Source organism: Zootoca vivipara, chromosome 13 (assembly GCF_965207765.1).
Source record: "Zootoca vivipara chromosome 13, rZooViv2.hap1.1, whole genome shotgun sequence".
In the NCBI taxonomy this organism is placed as follows: Eukaryota; Metazoa; Chordata; class Lepidosauria; order Squamata; family Lacertidae; genus Zootoca; species Zootoca vivipara.
Genome location: NC_142596.1, coordinates 7154091 through 7172522, shown reverse-complemented (window position 1 = coordinate 7172522; position 18432 = coordinate 7154091). Strand labels below are relative to the sequence as shown.

General features: G+C 50.3%; 1 protein-coding gene and 1 pseudogene across 1 annotated transcript in view; both read left to right on the top strand.

Moving 5' to 3' along the window:
• The window catches only part of UNC13C (unc-13 homolog C), a 137487-nt gene that overhangs the window by 12272 nt on the left and 106783 nt on the right, over nucleotides 1–18432 (top strand). Inside the window, exons 3-4 of the mRNA XM_060282475.2 lie at nucleotides 16662–16684; nucleotides 17266–17327. Coding sequence (XP_060138458.2) covers nucleotides 16662–16684; nucleotides 17266–17327 — 85 coding nt within the window. The remainder of the gene's footprint in view (nucleotides 1–16661; nucleotides 16685–17265; nucleotides 17328–18432) is intronic.
• LOC148683618 (ATP synthase F(1) complex subunit epsilon, mitochondrial pseudogene) lies at nucleotides 11510–11910 on the top strand (annotated as a pseudogene).

The window sequence follows — 18432 nt, the reverse complement described above, 5'->3', positions numbered from 1 at the left end:
TTGGGCCCCTCGCTTTGAGGGGCTGCCCCCCTTCTTGAAACAAGCAGCATTGGCCCTAGAGGGGGAGCTGCACCTTGCACTTATTGGGCCCCACAGGGGGCTGCTGTGAGTCCAGAATATCTGGAGGGCACCAGGTTCATGGAGGTTCAGAGGAAGAGACCACTGGCGCAAAATTTTCTGGGGTTGCCTTCCCCAATCTGCCAATACGGCAGACGACTCCCTTGAGTTGCCGTATAGCGACGTCTTCGCTCAGAAGGTTTTTTGTTTTGTTGAGCCAGAAGTCATCTTTTCTCCTGCAGTCTCGATCTATGCAAACAGTCTTGACTGCCCCCTCCCCACTGCCCAGCTGCAATCCATAAGAGCAAAGCATTTCAGGACACGGTTCCAGGAACTTGAGCTCTGCTGATGTAAACAAGCCGCCAAGGGGGTTTCTGCAGGTGTGGTGGAAATGTCCAGGTGGGAGGTGCTGAGCTGGACCAGGAGTGGCCTGCATGTGGCTTAATCTTCTGTGCCACCGCCTGATCTTCATGTGAAACTGGCCACGGTCAGCCTCCCAGCTGAGATGAGAGGAGGCTGGGATGATGCATCTCTCCCTCTCTTGTCTGCTGTGGTCCATGCCGGATTCTTCCTCAGGGCCGGTGGAGGACATGGATTCTGTGACATTCATCTCACAGCCAAACAGGGGGTGCGGGGTGGGTGTTGTTTTTGGAGCCATTGATTGGCTAAGGTCTCTTTCCAACCATGGCCATCATCACTGTAGCTTTGCCCAGCTCTTTTAAATACCGAGTGGGGATGGAGGGGATCTTCTAATCTACACTGTGTTCTAGGCAGGGCTTGGGTGGTCCTTCCTTCCTTCCTGCAGGCAATGATGCTTCCCTGCATTCTAGCCTCTGATGCCTGTGCAATCTTTCAGTCTCTGCATGTTTGTGCCGTGAGGCATCTCAGTCAACTCCACTTGGGAGTGTGTCGAGAAGCAGCGGCAAGCCCCACCTGAGGGTGGAGGGGAACCTGGTTCTGATGAAGCGGCGCTGCCTGCCCTGCTGGGATGCTGTGTCCTGCGAGGCTTGCTGGGAGCAGCTCAGCTTCAAAAGACACCAGGATCCCACTCTGCCAGCTGACTTGGTGCCCTCTGGGTGTTGATAAACTACAATTCCCAGCATGCCTGTCTATTGGCCCTGCTGGCTGGGGCTGATAGGAGTCCAACACCCTCTGGAGGGTACCAGGCTAAGGAAGACTGCTCACTGCTCTGGGAATGAATGGCTGGAGGACTCGGACGCTGCTTTGTTGCACTGGACTAACAGATTTCATTATCTCCAGTTGCAAGCCCTGGGGTGGTGGTGCATTGCCCCCTGTCCGACTGGCTCTTGCTACTCTTCCATCCTCCCCAAAATGTCATGTCATGGTTGAATCTTGCTGCTCCTCCTCAGGCTGCTGTTCCTTCCTTGCAACTGCCATTCTCTGGCCTCTCTGACACTCCCTTCTCTGGGAAGTACCAGCCTGCCTCCTCTGCTTCCATCCCCTCCTCTTCCACACTGCCTCTTTTGCTCCTCTCTCCTTTGCTTCTGCCTCTTCACCCAGATTCCTATCTCTCCTTCCTGCTGTCTCTCTGCAGCAGGCTCCCTTTGATGTGGCCATATCCTCCTCATTTTGCTCACCATTCATCTTCTTCCTCCTTCCTTTCAGCCTGCTCCCTTGTTGAGTCAGGTGAACAGCCCACAGCCCACTAAGTCTTGCTCGCAGTGAGCCTTTCCGGAAAGGGCTTGTCTCCCCCCCCCATCCCATGGCTGTACGTGAGTTTGCTCAGCCACTTCCCTGCTGTCATAGCTGATGAAATCACAGAGGATGCTTGGAACCTGCAGCACAGTCAGAAAAGGCCGGTGTGCCACTTTCATCTGGAATCTGCAGGTGTTCATAGCATCTGCTCTGGTCAGACCTCACCTGGAGTACTGTGTCCAGTTCTGGGCACCACAGTTCAAGAAGGATACTGACAAACTGGAACGTGTCCAGAGGAGGGCAACCAAAATTGTCAAAGGCCTGGAAACGATGCCTTATGAGGAACGGCTCAGGGATCTGGGTATGTTTAGCCTGGAGAAGAGAAGGTTAAGGGGTGATATGATAGCCATGTTCAAATATATAAAAGGATGTCATATAGAGGAGGAAGAAAGGTTGTTTTCTGCTGCTCCAGAGAAGCGGACACGGAGCAATGGATTCAAACTACAAGAAAGAAGATTCCACCTAAACATTAGGAAGAACTTCCTGACAGTAAGAGCTGTTCGGCAGTGGAATTTGCTACCAAGGAGTGTGGTGGAGTCTCCTTCTTTGGAGGTCTTTAAGCAGAGGCTTGACAGGCATATGTCAAGAATGCTTTGATGGTGTTTCCTGCTCGGCAGGGGGTTGGACTGGATGGCCCTTGTGGTCTCGTCCAACTCTACGATTCTATGATTCTATGATCTGCAGCTCTTGGGATTCCAGGGGCATCTCAGTTTGGGAGATGTTGTGGACCTTGTTTTTGGTTTCAGCTTGCTGCTTCTCTACTTCCCCATCATACTCTTTCAAGGTGTGCAACAGCTGCCTCCCTTCCGTGTCTTCAGTTCCCAAGCCTTTTTGCATTGGGGAGTTATGGCTTTCCTCCTTACATAAGACTCAAGAGGGGCTGGCCCTAGGAAATGGGCTGAGCAATGGGTACCCTGCCCTGCCTACTACTGAGGAGTCAGGAGGCCACGGGGTCCAGCTGGGTTTCAGTTCTCCAGTTTCACAATAACACAGTGAAACAGCACAGCAGTACCAAATATACCAACATGCAAAGATCAGGGCCCCCACAGCCCATTTTCCAGACCACTTTCAGTCCCGTTTGCTTCAAGGAAGTGCCCCTGTGCTGAAAGCAAGGCTCGCGGGTGGCAGCACAGCCTCCTTTCAAGTCTGTCTGTCGCCATGGCCTGGAATCCAAGTGCTTTGGCTTATCTGGCTGGCAGACCAACCTGTGCACTGGCCTGAATACAGGCACTCCATGAAAAGTGTGTGATGGAAGTTGTGGAATACAGGCCAGGGATTTTCAGGGCAAAATGAGAATACAGAAAAAATTGGCATAGAATTCCAAAGATGCTTTGAGTGACCCAATGATGGGATGGTTCATAGAATCGTAGAGTTGAAAGGAACTCTGATGGTCATCTAGTCCAACCCTCTGCAGTGCAAGATCTCAGCTAAAGCCTCCATTTGTGCTTCCATGGTAGATTTCTGTGCAAGATCTGGTAGTACTCCTGAGCCTGCAGGGATTAACAATCCAGCAACAACTATGTGCTTCTTCAAGCTTCTGTGGCCTCTTGATGGAAATAGATTAAAATATATTCACCAGAGCTGAGATCATACCTGGGCGTGAATGTCAGCCTCAAGGGCATATTTAGACATTGCTGTGCTCATCCCGCTGTGGAAAAGAGCACAAGTTAATCTTTTAATGCTTGGATGAAAGGCAGTTCCCCCTCCTTAGTTGCACCACATTTGAATATTTCTCCATCGTTGCATTTTGGAAAGGGAAAAGCAGCCTCCATTAAACTCAACCCACAGCAGACAGAACAAGCAACATTCCTGAATGACAGAGTAGCTGAGCTAAGGAGGGGGGTGGGCGCACTGGGGAGCCACTTTCTTGGTGCTACAGAGTCCCTGGAGCCTCCTATCAGCCCCCACCCCAAGCAGCACACGAAGGAAGGCAAAGGAATCATAGAATGGAAAAGTAGGATGGGTCCCCAGAAGTCATCTAGTCCAGCCCCTGGCCAATGCAGGAAATCTGCTGACTGATGGGGGCAGCCATCCTGTGCTTGGGAACCTCCAGGACACAGTACTCCAGGGGAGGTCTGACCAAAGCAAAATAAAGCGGCACAGTAATTTCTCATGACCTGGACACTTTCTTCCTGTTGATCCAGCCCAGAATTGCATTAGCCTTTTTGGCCGCTGCGTTCCAGGTCTGGCTCATACTTCGTTATATATATATATAATTTAATGTGCCCGTATCCCGCCTTTCTTCGAAAAATGAGATTCAAGGTGGCTGACAAGATTTAAAAACATCCTTATAAAATGACACAGTAATAAAACCAAACCTAGTTAGAAGCAATAGTTAAAATATCTTAAAACAGATTTAAAAGCAGCATTAAATAATGGTCTGCCCTGACAGCAGTCCAGTGGTCAGCATCGTCTGCCCCTTAGTTTTCAAAGGCCTATCTGGATAGATCTTAGTCTGCCGGCAGAAGGATAACAACAAGGGAGCCAGTCTTACCTCTCTTAGGAGGGGATTCCATAATATGGTCTGCTGGTCCTTCTCCTGTGTATGCTATCAAGTCAAGTGTAGAGACAGCTGAGGAAAACAGGTGGAGGTAGGAGCGAAAAGGAGAATATGCTGTTATTTCAGTTACAATTTCTTTATTTATATTCTTTATTTAAATGTTTCTAGACCACAGTTTCATAAAAGTGTAGCAAGGTGATATACCACAAGCAAGATCAATAAAAACATCCATAAATGCTGGTTGGTTAAAAGAAAATCTGTATTCCAGAGGCCTCTCTAAATCATGCCATTTTTAGAGGACATCTAAAAGAAGTCAGGGTCGGTTTCTGCCAAACCTCTACTGGCAGGGAGTTCCACAGGGCAAGACTTGAAGCACTAACAGCACAGCCCCTAGTAAAGGCCAACTGAATCTCAGGGGCCACATCAGAGTGCCCCATCAGAGAATCTCAGCGATCAAGGTGGAGCATATGGAATTTGGGGCCCAAGCTGTTTCCGGATTTGTGAGTTTACGCAGGAACCTTGAGCCGGACCCAGCCGCAGATTGGCAAACAGTGTGCCTCTCTCAGCAGTGCAGGGACATGTCAACCGTTGCCTGCTCCTGTGAGCAATCCAGCTGCTACATTTTGCACTAGCTGCAGCTTCTAGACCAGTTACGAGGGCAGCCCCACATAAGGCATGGCAAAGTGATCAAGTCCTGAAGTCATCAAGGCACAAACCCCTCTAGTGATGCTGTCACTGTCCAGGAATGGTTGCAGCTGGTGCTCTAGCAGGAGCTGCTGAAAAGCTATCCTGGCCCTAAAGGTCTCTTGGACCTCTAGTGACAGAGATGGACAAAGGTGTTCCCCCAGACTGCGTACCTGCTCCTTCAGATGAAGTGCCTTGCAGTTGATGCATCTCCTCGACACGGGAACCACTCACCCACAAGGCCTTTGTCTTTCCAGGAGTCAAGCTCAACTTATTGACCCTCATCCAATCCACTACTGCATCCAGGGTGCTTTGAGTTATCAAAACACTTTGGCAAGATAGGGATTCTGGGCGCTCCTGAAAAAAAGTGTCGCTTTGTCAGGAGCTGTGCAGAGACAGGAACAGAAACACCAGCACCAAGTGTGAGATTGTTTGCCAGCCGTTCCTCGATAGAGCTGGTCAGAGCCAGGCTGGAGGGAGGTTCTGGCGGGCAGGGATTTTCACTTGGCTCTCAGAGGGAGAAGGGAGTCATCCAGAGCGGTGTGTAAGCAAGTCAGGTTCCAAATTGAGGTGAGGCAGGATCCCCCTTGCAAATGGGCCCATGGGGTGAGGGCCTATGATGCTTTGAGCTCGAGAGGGTCTGCTCTGAGTGCATTTAGACTTGCCAGCTCTGTGTCCTTTGGACTGAGCCAGGCTAGCACTTGTGGCTCAGCGGTTCTGGGCTTTGCATTTTGGTCTCCGCACCAGAGAATGGCTGCAGCTGGACATGCCAATCTTGTGGACTTGCTGCTTGGTGTGTGTGTGTGTGTGTGTGTGTGTGTGTGCCAGGCAAGGGGCCGCTGGACTCATCTGGAATTTGGAGCTGGCTTTGGTTGTGCTGTGTTCATGTGAGCTCCTACATCAGCTTTGAATAAACATTTCTAGGATGGTTCCTATAACAAAGATAGCAAAACAATAAATGAATACTAAACAACCGGCAAAAGGCTGGTGCAAAATTTTCAGCAGCTTCAAAACATCTCGAGTTCACAGTCATGGGGGAGATGGCAAGGTCTGTTCCTGGTACTGAAAAGGCATTTTCAGGGAGGGGGACAGGCGAGCATTTCCTAGATGGGGAGGGAAGGTGTTGCCTAGGGGACCCTGAATATAGCCTTGAGATCAGCAATGATGGAAGAGCCCCCTGTTTCAGATCCCTTCTGAACAGTGAATGTTGCAGGCCTCGGCAATGAGGCAAGCTTAGAGCTGCCCTCTCCATGCCCAGGCCTGACTCTGTGCAGGTTGCTTGCCTGCTGGCTCTGACTCCTGTGCCCAAAGAAAAGACTGTGCCAGAGGAGGAGGAGGAGGAGGAGGAGGAGGAGGAGGAGGAGGAGGAGGAGGAGGAGGAGGAGGAGGAGGAGGAGGAGGAGGAGGAGAAGCATCTTTGTGTCCTGGCTGGAGGTCAGAAGCATCTGAGCTCTGGGCTCCCCCTTTGTAAATAAGGCAACCCACTTCTTCCTTAAGCAGCGAGAGGATCTGGGCCATTGAAGAGCCATTTCTGTAATCGTGGCATGTTGTGCTCCTGTCGCATATAGTAGTTTACAGATAAATAATGCCTGAGCTTAAAAAAGGCATTTGGCAGAGCAGCTGGAGTGGAAATGGAAGTGAAAAGGAGGTCAGGCTTGTGTGTGTGTGTGTGTGTTGGGAGGGAGGGAGGCATTGTGGGTGCACAGCCCCCTTTGGAGTAAACGGGGATTGTGCAGTTGCACTGCAAGGTTATTCAGCTGCTTGCTGCTTTTGGGGTTTGCCGGATGGGGCCTCCTATAAAGCCACAGGGCTTCCCCCATTCCCCTCCAACACATAAGGTCACCTGTGTCCCCCTGCAGAACAGCTCCCAAGAGCCCGCTGCCCTCCAGCTGTTGCTGGGCTCCAACTCCCATCAGCCAGGAGCCCCAGGAACATGGCAGTGCGGGGGGGGGGGGGGAGCACCAGATTGGGAGAGGCTGCTCTCAGCTGTGGTGATCCCCATGCCTATCTAACCCCCTCCCCTACACAACCACTTCTCGCTGATTCCAAGAAAATGTGCTCCACGGCCTGGGTCACTTTCTCATTAATATAGCCCTGGGGGGGGGAGAGGATGGAGGAGAGGCAGAGCTGGAGATCTGCCCTTTCTGCGCAGATAATTAAAAATTGCTTTCTGGCTCTGCTGGAGAGTCGGAGGGACAATTCAAGACCTTTTCTGCAGCAAGAGTGTCCCCCCCCCCCCGCATTAACAGCAGCATTTGAATTTATCCCCGTTTGCTAGAGTGTTCTTTGCCAGTTGTGCTTCTTCATGGAAGGGGAAAGGCCCCCTCCCCTCCTCAGTTTGTCTCACAAATGCTAAATAACAGAGCAGCCCCTCCATGTTTGCACCTGGGAATTTGTCTATCCGTCACTGCTCCGGAGCACTTCCCATGTATCTCTGCTCCGTATGTTGTGTGCTGTTAATTTGGAGCTCCAGATTTGCCCTCATGTGGCCATGTATTAATACATCCAACCCCTGCAGCTTTTTGCCGGGGAGGGGGGGCAATGGCTGGGCTTTTGCTCTGGGCCCCTTTGCAAAGGCCGCCCCATCTCCTTCCTCCTTGCAGTGGCAGAGAAGAATGATAAGAGTTTTCTCTGCACAGAAGCTTCCCAGTCTTTCTAGTAAAGGAGAAGGAGACGGCCACAAATGGTTGAATCCCGCAGGGCTCTGGCTCTGGGATGGAATGCCAAATCCTGGCAATTTCTTGGGCCTCCTGGGAGATTTCCTGGAGGAAAGGACACACATGCCCTCTGCTCCAAAAGTGAGCACCGTTTTATGAGGATTGCGATTGACGCACGCTGGCTAAAAGAAGGGACAGTGACTGTTTTGCTCCAACCTGGGGGTGGGCTGTCCTTGGTTCCTTCCACCTATTCAGACAGGCTGGAAATGCATGAAGTCGGGGAGCACTTTGGGCCATGGCTGGGTGCAGAAATGTGTCTCCCTTCTTCCCCTTCCTTTTCTCTGGAGCAGATCAGGAGAGGAGGCTGGTGCACTTTGTCTCCTGATCCAGTTGTCTTTTGCAGCGGCTCAGCTGATGAGCCCCTTCCCCCTAATTTTGTGGCCTGTAGGCAATTGGCTCTGACACATCTGCCTTAACCTTGGGAGTTGGCATGGGGTGGCATCTCCTCAATCCTGTCTTTAACAGACAGGCACCCGTTTAACACCTGGCAAACCCTCCGTAATGTGGAGCTCAAAGCACCCCACCCAGCCCCTTGCACCTCCCTGCGCTACTTTTAAGAGGAAAGGGGGGGAGAAGGGTGTTCAGTGGCACTTGTGAGTGGGCACAGGGCAGTCTGACATGCACTGTGGCCAATTTTCCTGCCTCGTTGCTCCGGAGAGGCTGGCAGCGTTTTTTCATTTCTCCCATCAACCAATCATAATTCTGCTCTGACCTTCTCTGGATCAGACAAGTGCTATTCGTTCCTTATGATGCGTGAGCCTTAATATTCTCTTTTGAGCGCTGAACGCTGTTATATTCCCTGTGTCTGCTCTGGGCAACGGAACGTGCTCAAGGCAGATCCGCCTTAATACGGTTGCAGCGGAGTGGTAATTTTAGAATCCATTATTCCTGCATGGTTTCCTTTGGGTTGTTATGACTGATTTTGGTGCCTCCCTCGTTACCTCTTTGACTGCCTCCCAGCAACTGGGCACTAATTAAAGGATCGTTGGACTCCAAATTGCTTGCCCCCATGACCCACCCTGATTCCTCCCAGTACCCACAGTTACAAAGAGCATTTGGGGACTGGAAAATGGCTCTGTGCTGCACCCTTCCAGGGAAAGCAGGGGGCTGGGGGGGGAACAGCAATGGAACTTAGCAGCTTCTGGAATAATTTTTTTTAGAACGATCTTACTGCCGAGAGTTGAGGCAGTTGCTGCTGCTGCTTGGACTGCCTCCTTCTTCCTGTCTCACCCCCCCTTCCTTGCCCAGCAGGCCTGCTCTGACAACTCTCTTGGGCAGGGATCGGCACGGTTTACCTTGTCTGGGCTGGTTCACTCCAGCGGAGATCCCTCCGTGGGCTGGATCGCATACACCTGCAATTTCCGGCGCCGGAAAAGCGAGTCCCTGCACCGCACTGTGCCGGTTTAGCGCAGTGCACTGGGACTCACCAAGCGGGCGGCTCGGTTTGGGGCGGCTCGTGCGCCAGTTAAATGACCCTTGTGGGCCAACAGTGGCCCATAGGACTTAGGTTGCCAACTCCTGCTCTTCGGCATCTTCTGAGAGCTTCTTTGATGGCCTAGATGGCTGATCCTCCGCTGCCAAAGCTGGCTTTCTACACTCCCCAGCTTCTCCCACCACACAGCCTATGAGCGAGGGGAGATTTGCTTTTTGATTATTGCTCAGAAAAGCTAGTTTACTCCATAATTAAAAGTGACACAGGGCCTGCCTGGAAGGCTTGCATTTCAGACCCTCCAAGTGTCCCTATTTTCCAGGGACTTCCCTGATTTAGAGAAGCTATCCCGGTTTCTGATTTGATCCTGGAATGTCCTGCTTTTCCTTAGGCTGTCCCTAATTTCATTGGAGAAATGTTGGAGGGGATGGAGTTATTTGCCTCCCGAGCTTTCTGAAGGCAATCCTGTACTGTATAGGGAAGGTTTTTTTAAAAATATTTAATGTTTTATTATGTTTTTATATATGTTGGAAGTTGCCCAGGGTGGCTGGGGCAACCCAGTAAGATATGTAGGGTATAAATAGTAAAATGATCATTATAGAATGGGACGTCCCTATTTTCATCGGAGAAATGTTGGAGGGTATGGCATTTGCCATCAGACAAACCAGGCAGGGAGTAGCCAGGCTGTTAATTCGCTCTGTACAAGGTTCCACCCTTCACCCAGAGACAAACATACACATATACAAATTCTCTCTCTCTCTCTCTCTCTCTCTCTCTCTCTCTCTCTCTCTGTGTGTGTGTGTGTGTGTGTGTGTGTGTGTGTTGCTTGCGCAGTTCCTAGTTACAGGCCGCGGAGCTCCAATTAAGTCAAAGTCCTCCTGTGTGAGCGCTCTAATTCTTCGGTGTGTGCCCTCAATTAAACCATGTAATTTGTAGTGTAATGGTTCTTTTACACGGGAAGCCTTGAGTATAGTTTCTAAATGCTGCGAGATATTTGTTAAGCCCTGCGTAAGAACGGCATCACTCCCCACAGCCCATTTGCTGATGGATCGGTTGCTTTTGGGAGGTGACACAACCTCTTAAGATGCATCTCCCCTCCCTCCTCATTTGAATCACTGCCCGTACGCTTCCACCACCTCCGCTGTAATTAAGGTATTGTAATTGAATTGGCTTTATTTCCATGGCCAAGAGAAAGAGTTTTAATTATTGCCATACATCTGTGTGATTTATGCCCATGGTTTTGCCCCCATATTAAGTATTGCAAGTTAGTTGATGGTCCTGGGCAGCTTGGAAGTGGAGCACAGAGGGCTGGGGAGGAAACATTTGGGCTACTGACAGGAGAGGAGGGAGACCCCCCTTCTCCAAGGAACGAGCAACGCTATCTATCCTTCATAGCAACAGCACTGTTTTTAAATCATCCTGACTTCCTTGCAACCCAGGGAAGTCTGCTCTTTATTTTATTTCCCACCAGCTTATTTTCCACATAGGAAAACACATGGAGGGGAAAGAGTGGGAGCATCTTCCACATGTGCAACTTCTCCTTTGGTCATGGTGGGGGATGACAGTCCCAGGAAAAAGGGCTGTTTGCTCATGGTCCCAGGTGGCGCTGTGGGATAAACCACAGAGTCTAGGGCTTGCTGATCAGAAGGTCAGCGGTTCGAATCCCTGCAACGGGGTGAGCTCCCGTTGTTCAATCCCAGCTCCTGCCCACCTAGCAGTTTGAAAGCACATCAAAGTGCAAGTAGATAAATAGGGACCGCTCCGGCGGGAAGGTAAACGGCGTTTCCGTGCGCTGCTCTGGTTCTCCAGAAGCAGCTTTGTCATGCTGGCCACATGTCTGTGGACAAACGCCGGGCCTATAGAGCGAGATGAGCGCCGCAACCCCAGAGTCGGACACAACTGGACCTGATGGTCAGGGGCCCCTTTACTTTTATCCCACCCTAGGCAGATGCCAAGCTCCCAGGGTTCTGTGAGGGAAGAGTATCCCATGGCTTCATCTAGGCAGCAGTGGCCCTGAAAGGAAGAAGCATTGGGGGGCACACCCTAACCAGAGGGTCTGGGGTCTCCTTTCCTGCCCAGTGGCCGCTCTGTGGGTGACTACCAGGCCCTGAGATGCCATCTTGGAGAGAGCTTCCGTGCTGACACTTAGCTTAAGGATGTATCTGGCACAGTTGCAAAAGCAAATTAAGTACTTAGCTGTAGACCACTGTGAAATGACAAGGGGCTTCTCTGGCTTTCATAATTCTGGACTGACAAGCCACCTCCTTGTCAGCTTCAACAGCACCAGCCTGAAGCACACCAAGCAGCTGGCCGTGGTCAATTCCAGCTTGAGCTGTGTGATTGCCAGCCTTGCGGCTTGAAGCAAGGGGGGAAACGAGGAAGCCACGGTCCATCCACTTAGCAGACATGGTGGCCTATTGGAGACAGGCTGGCTTCAGCTCCATCCAGTATTCCCAGATCTGCACCACAATTTAAAGCAGAGGCTAGGGTTGCCATATGTCTGGGAAAACCTGGACATGTCCTCTTTTTCGGTGCCAACATGCCCATCCAGGCAGATTTTTACTAGGTGGTTATTTTGGGGTTTGGGCTGTGGCTGCGGCTGCTCTGCATGCCAGCCCGAGCCAAGAAAAGAGGCATGCGGGCATGGTGGCCTCACACGCCACTTTCTCCGGCTCGGGCTGGCAGCGACGTGGTCTGTCCTCTTTTTTGCTCTTCAAGATATGGCAACCCTAGCGCCAGAGGCAGAGAGAATGGCAGGAGGAGGCATAAAAATAGGGACAACTGAAAAAGACGTGCGAGATCTATAAAAGACAAAATGAAGACTCGTGGGTGTGCTTGTACACAATGTTACTGTTTCTCGTTCTGTGAAAGCGTATGTGTAAAATCAACATGCCAATAAATAGCTTGGCAGTCCTATAGTCAGCCTGCTTGCTCAGCTTCTGGCTCCCACTTGTCCTCCTTCTCTTCTCTTCTCTTCTCTTCTCTTCTCTTCTCTTCTCTTCTCTTCTCTTCTCTTCTCTTCTCTTCTCTTCTCTTCTCTCATGCACACAGCTTCTTTCCCTGTTCTTGGGAAAGCATTCCCCCATTGAGGCAGGCATGGTACGGGAGGAGTAAAGCTGCTGGCAGGTGGCAGCCCAGATGCACCCCACCCCACTTGGGGGGGGGGATGTGAAACCCAGTGGTGCAAGGCCAGTATTTGTGAGAGGAGACAGAGAGCACCCAGCTTCCACCCCTCTCTCCGGGGCCAAAGTGCTTGGCTTTTCTCTCCTGCCTCCCTTACGCATCATGAAGCTAGACAGTCTCAGCCCAGGATGCAGCAACATCGATTGGAGCTTGCACAAACACAGCCAAGAAACCCAACAGCCAGCACTAAGAAGTTTGTAAAAAATGAGGTTTTAAGAGGCAACAAGGGGGAAAGCAGAAGAGTCTTTTAAGGAAATAATGAAAATGTTTAGAAACTAGCTAGATCTAGAAGCTGCTGGGCACTCCTTCACTAAAATGAGAGTCGTCTTCGCATTAAGTAACTCAGCATCTCAGATGGTCAAAGAGGGGGTGAGAGGCAGGTGAGCTCCATCTTATCTGCACAGTACAGAGCTACGGTGCTCTCATTTTCATCACCTGGGAAAGGTGGGAGATGGTTAACTACTGCTGCACTCGCCCAGCTTTCAAGCCCAGCAACAGGCAGTTGTATTTTGCTGGGGAGGCATGGCATCTTTGGTAGCATGTGTGTGATGGAGGACTAGAGAAGGCGGGTCAACTGAAAGGGATTGTGCCACCAAAAAGGGCTCCTTACCCTGGGCAGGACCATCTCAAGCCTGGGATGGTTTCCTTTGATTCACCACACCTTGACACTCTATTTTGAAACAAAAAATAAAAAAGTCCTTCCAGTAGCACCTTTGAGACCAACTACATTTGTCATAGTTATGAGCTTTCGTGTGCATGCACACTTCTTCAGATACACTGAAACAGAAGTCACCAGACCCTTATGTATAGTCAGAGGGTGGGGAGGGTTATTATTCATAAGGGTGGTGGGAATGGGTGATTGGCTGATAGGAGTGGTAAACCTGTTGACGACTGTTAACGACTGTTAATGACTGCAATTGGTATTGCAGGAAAAAGCAAGGGGTGAGATGGCTAAAGATAGCTTTATCATGTATGATATAAGAATCCAATGTCTTTATTCAGACCAGGTCTCTCCATGGTTTTAAGCTTGGTAATGAGTTGCAATTCAGCAACTTCTCTTTCCAATCTGTTTCTGTCACTCTATTTTGAGTACAACATTTTGGAATGTGAGCAAAAACAGAGTTGTAGCATGATGTGAGTGATTTGCAAAATATTTTCCAAATACGGGAGGAAAATAGCATGAAATTTACAGCACTCTGTTGACTCAGAAGGGTCTTTAATACAAAGCTTTCCCTCCTCTAGCTTATAAATCACCATGTAGTGGAGTCTTTTTTCCTGCACTATTGAAGTGTGTGTGTTGCAGGGAGTGGAACGTCTCCTCACCAGCTGCCTAGTGCTGGGAGGCCCCCCAGGAGTCATGTAGCAAAGCCCAGCCTTGCAGCTTGCCTTCCTCCTATACAAGGGCTCATGTTTTATCATTCTACATCATGTCTTTTGCTTGTAATGTAAGGATTCATTTGCTGGCAAGAGCAGAAGCCAAACAAGTCATCTTCTGCTATCGTTGTAGAGTTAAAACTAAATGGCTCATGGTGTAAGAGCCAATGGATCTGTAGGCAGCTCCATTCACCAGGGCAGCAGGGGTTCCCCACCCCAAAGGTGATGGCCATTTGACCTTCTTGGGATAGGGCTCTGGGGAGACCAGGAGGGCTGAGGGCCTGAGCTAAAGGCTTAGGTGCCTAGGGCTAAGCTGCTTTGCCATTAGGTGCAAATGTAACCAATGTGAACATTAATTCAGCTGCAACAATTTCCTCGATCACAGCAGATGGACAAAGCAGAGCCGCCGCCACTACGGACATGGCTAGAGGCTGCCTCTCTTCGCAGCCTAGCTCAGACTGTGCTCTCCAGAGGCGGTTGGGGCCTCATCGCTGCTTACCTTTTGACTGTGTGATTTACGCAGCATGATCGCAAAGGCAGTGAAAGGGTGTGATTGGGATTTCACTGCCTGAGCAAGTGAGGGATGCTGAATCCAGTGTCTCCTGGTGTGCAGGTGACTAGATGCAGTAAGAGCAGACTCACATCCTCTTCCTCAGTTCTCTTGCACGCCAGGGCTTCTCTGGTAGCAAAACGGCAAGAAGACATGAAACTGTTGGTCACCTCCATTGCTACAGGGCAGCAAGACCATACAGAAGGGGTGGAGGAACCTGTGGCCAGCAAGGCCAATTGTCAGGGATGATGGGAACTGTGGTCCAAGGACAACATCTGGAGGCTGCTACACTGTTGGCTACTCCAGGTGCTGACCATTCAGGGCCATTCAGAGGCCAATGGCTCCAACTGGGTTCCAGTTCTTCAATGCTTGCTCTAGTCGCAATGGCAGAGATGGGGAGCCTGATGTTGGATGTTCAGCATCCAGCATAGCCAATGGCCAACCAAGAATGATGGTGCCACCATGATGAAGAGGATGTGAAGCATGGTGAACTTTCACTCTGGCAGCAGGTGACCTGCCTTCTCTCCTTTTTTGGTGCTGGGTTGCTGCTACCTTGCACTGATCTACTCAGAGTAGGGGGTTGCCTGCCAAATTCCTGCCGGACAGCTTCAGCCCCCCTCCTCTCCAAAAGCAGCAGGTATTGCCCAAGTGTTCTGAGAAACCAATAAGTCTGGTCAAGCATTTTATTTAAGGGGTCTATAAAAAGGTGAAGGGGAAAACAGCAGTGAGGGTGCACAAGCAAAATGAAAATAAAACATTGAGGGCATATCCACAGTTACCTTTCCTCTGCTCTTTCCAGGCACTCTCCGTGCTTTAAAGCTCCATGCTTGAGTGCCCCCTTTTTTTTGCTCTGGAACTTTACCCATGAAAACTCGCTCTTTAAAGTTCAATCGGAGAAAACGGCAATCCGCAAGAAACACGGTTTGACATTTATGCCAATTGAGCACTAAAGGTCAGTGTGGCTATGCCCTTGGTTGCAGGATTTGGGGCAAAAGACTGTTGGGTCTCTTGGCTCAGGTGGGCTCTGATCAACAGGTGACTCCTCTCAGCTAGAGAGGTGACCCGTGGCCACATTTGGGGGTGTTGGAGGTTGGGGCGGCCCCTGTGTTTGTTATTGTTGGAGTGGTCCAGCTTCCCTCCTAAGCTGTTGGCAACATGTGTCATTGACACCTGAGAGAAATACTGTCAAGCCCACCCTGTTCTCTTGGGTGTAATTTGCTTTAACTGATTTTAATTTTGTATGTTTAAATTGGTGTAACCCACCTTTCAACCTCTTGGTGAAGGGCGAGTAAGAAATCTTAATAATAATACAGTGGTACCTCGGTTTATGAACACAAATGGTTCTGGAAGTCTGTTCATAAACTGAAGCGTTCATAAACTGAAGCAAACTTTCCCATTGAAAGTAATGGAAAGTGGATTAATCCGTTCCAGACGGGTCCACGGAGTACTCAACCTGAAGCATACTTAACCCGAAGCATGGGTGTAATTGGTTCCAGAAGTCTGTTCATAAACTGAAGCATTCATAAACTGAAGCGAACTTTCCCATTGAAAGTAATGGAAAGTGAATTAATCTGTTCCAGATGGGTCTGCGGCGTTCGTAAACCGAAAATTCGTAAAACGAGGTGTTCATAATAATATGAACTGTAATAATAACAGTAATAATGTGGCCTCTCCTCTTTGACATGTTGGAGGACTAGGGAATTTGCATGTCTGAAAGACACAGGCTGCATTGCAAACGTCACTTTAACACTCCTAGGAACTCAAGAGGAGTCCTGCAGGTGGATCAGATCAAAGGAGAACCACCTAGTTCAGCAAATGTGGCCTTTCTTCTTCGGAGAAGGAGAAGGATGGAATATGTGATAATCATCAGCAAGATTAGTTTCTCTCTCTCTCTGACAGTTTTATATTTTTATAGCATTGGTGAACAATGTGCTAATGTAGAGCTCATTCTGCAGCATGAAATGTGAGAGACAATTGGAAGTGCCATATGCTCACTGCTTTCCTTGGTGAGATTTCTGAGCAGATTTGTTAGAATGATGCAAGGGCCTTTGTTTCTACTGTGTGCCGGAAGGGAGGCACACACACACACACACACACACACATCCCGAGGCATGCCTAGCAGTGAGGTTGCCTGCTGAGAGCAGCACCCCAAGTGTTGTCGCAGCCTCCTCTGGCCTGAGTCTATAGGGCTGCCTTCCCAGCATCACCACTCAGTGACAGTCCAGATCTTACTGGGCCTAAAATGCACACCTGGGCTTGGGGTGGGGGGCATCCAGCCTCTCTTCTTGATCTGTTCCTTTTTGCTTCATCCCTAGAGTGCAAAGCCAGGACTGTGAGGGCTCCCTGGCCAGGCTCTAGGTAGGATTGTAACTGTTCTCTCTGAGCTATGCACAGTTTCTTGGAGACTCTTTGATCTAACCTTTATTCCTCCTCTTCCCGATTCTCTTTCAGATAGCAGTTCTGTGGATGAAAAGGTTCCAAAATCACCTATTTCCTTAAAGGGTCATGTCTTTTGTTGGACTGTTTGTTTTGTGACTCAGTTGACCTGTTTGGTCCCTTCATTTGAGTTGTGAGATGGCGCATGTTTCCCCTCCCCCCCAGCTTTCCATGCTTCGTCTGTCCTCAGTTGATGTCTTCCAAATGCCTTCCATTGATCTGCAGAGTGAACCCTCACTGTTGTGATTCTCTGACCTCATAAGTTGTGCCAGCTCAGGGGGTCCGCTACGGTCAAACCTGGTTCCCAGTTTTGCTGCCCTGCTGTGGCAACCTGTCGCCTAGGCCGCTGCCAACCCCCCCACCCCTGCTTGCACTCCAGGATTTGCAGGGAAACTGCCTGTGGGGGGGTGTTTCCTGGGCACCCCCAGCAGCCGCCCTGCCGGAGGTTTCTCTCTAAATGCTGAACGTGGCTCTGTTGTCTTTTCAAACGGGAAGGACTTCAGCTTTGGCGTGGAGCTGGCCCTGCTTAGCATCTCCATCCTAGGTGTCTTCTGTGTCTGGCCCGCTCTGCTCGCCCCGCCCCCAGAGTAACCAAGATTTTCCTTCTTCCCCATTCAAGGCTCGCATAGTCAGCGGAGGGTCTTTGGACGCTTCCAAGCTTGCAATCCAAGCCTTTGCTGGGTAAGTATCGGGCGCAGCTGCACCGGGAGTGTCAAGCGTGTTGTGTCCTTTGCGTTGGTGTTCCCAAGAAAAACATACACAGCTCTGCATAAGGTAGGAAGAGAAATCAGAAATTCCCTGGGAGGCCACGGCTAAGACTCGAGTGGCTTAGGACAGTGCTGAGCCTCCAGAGGTCATTTGCCTCCAGCTCCCAGCAGTCACAAAATAGCCAGTGGTCAGGGATGGTGATGGGAATTAGAGGGTGCTGAGCCATTGATCCCCCGTGATGTGTGTCCTCTGGCAAAGCCTTGATGCTGAAGGCAGCAAAAAAGCATGTCGTCATGGGTTTGGTTGGTTAGGTTGGCTTCTGTATCCTGCCTGGAAGGGGTATGTGAGCCCTTGGTTGCCTTTCTTCCAGAGCAGTTGCTTGGAGGGCTCCCCCCTTCGCTGGGCTGGCTAGGCTTCCTGCTTGCACCTTTGCTGTGTCCCATTGGCTCTGCTTTGGATGTGTGGCTCCACCTGGCTGTGAAGGATCCAGATCCCTTTCAGTGCGAGAGAGGCACCATCACTGGCACACCAAGTGCATTGCAGCCCCTTCAGAGGACGATTCTGTTGGCGTTTGCTTCATCGCATGCTGCCAGTTAAGAGGAAGGGAGCAGCTCGATGCCCCCAAGTGCCCTGTCGACCGGCACTTTCCAAACAGGATCTTGCTGACACACTGGAACTAATGTGGACTCGGAAAGCACCTTGAGCCATGCCTCTTTCCTTCCAGCTGCTCAAATGGCAGGTGGTCATTTCATGACTTCAGAGCATGGCTGAGGTGTAGTAGCTCTTGGTTCACGCACATATACAATGTGGTCTGCCCAGGATATGTGGAACTGCAGCTGTGGTGACATTTTTGCAGGCTGTGCTGCTTAGGGGGATGATAGATGTCTTTGAGTTTGCATCGGCTGCTGCGGGTCGCTGGGGGTGTTTCTGTGTTGCCTTCTTTTTCAGATGTGATGAGTTTTGTACACTCTTTTGTGTTATAGATCTTGTTTCCTGTGGGGGTGGGAAGGGGAAATTGGATTGCATTTGATTGCTGTGTCCATCTCTCCGTCTCCCGCTCTACATTCTCAGAAACTTT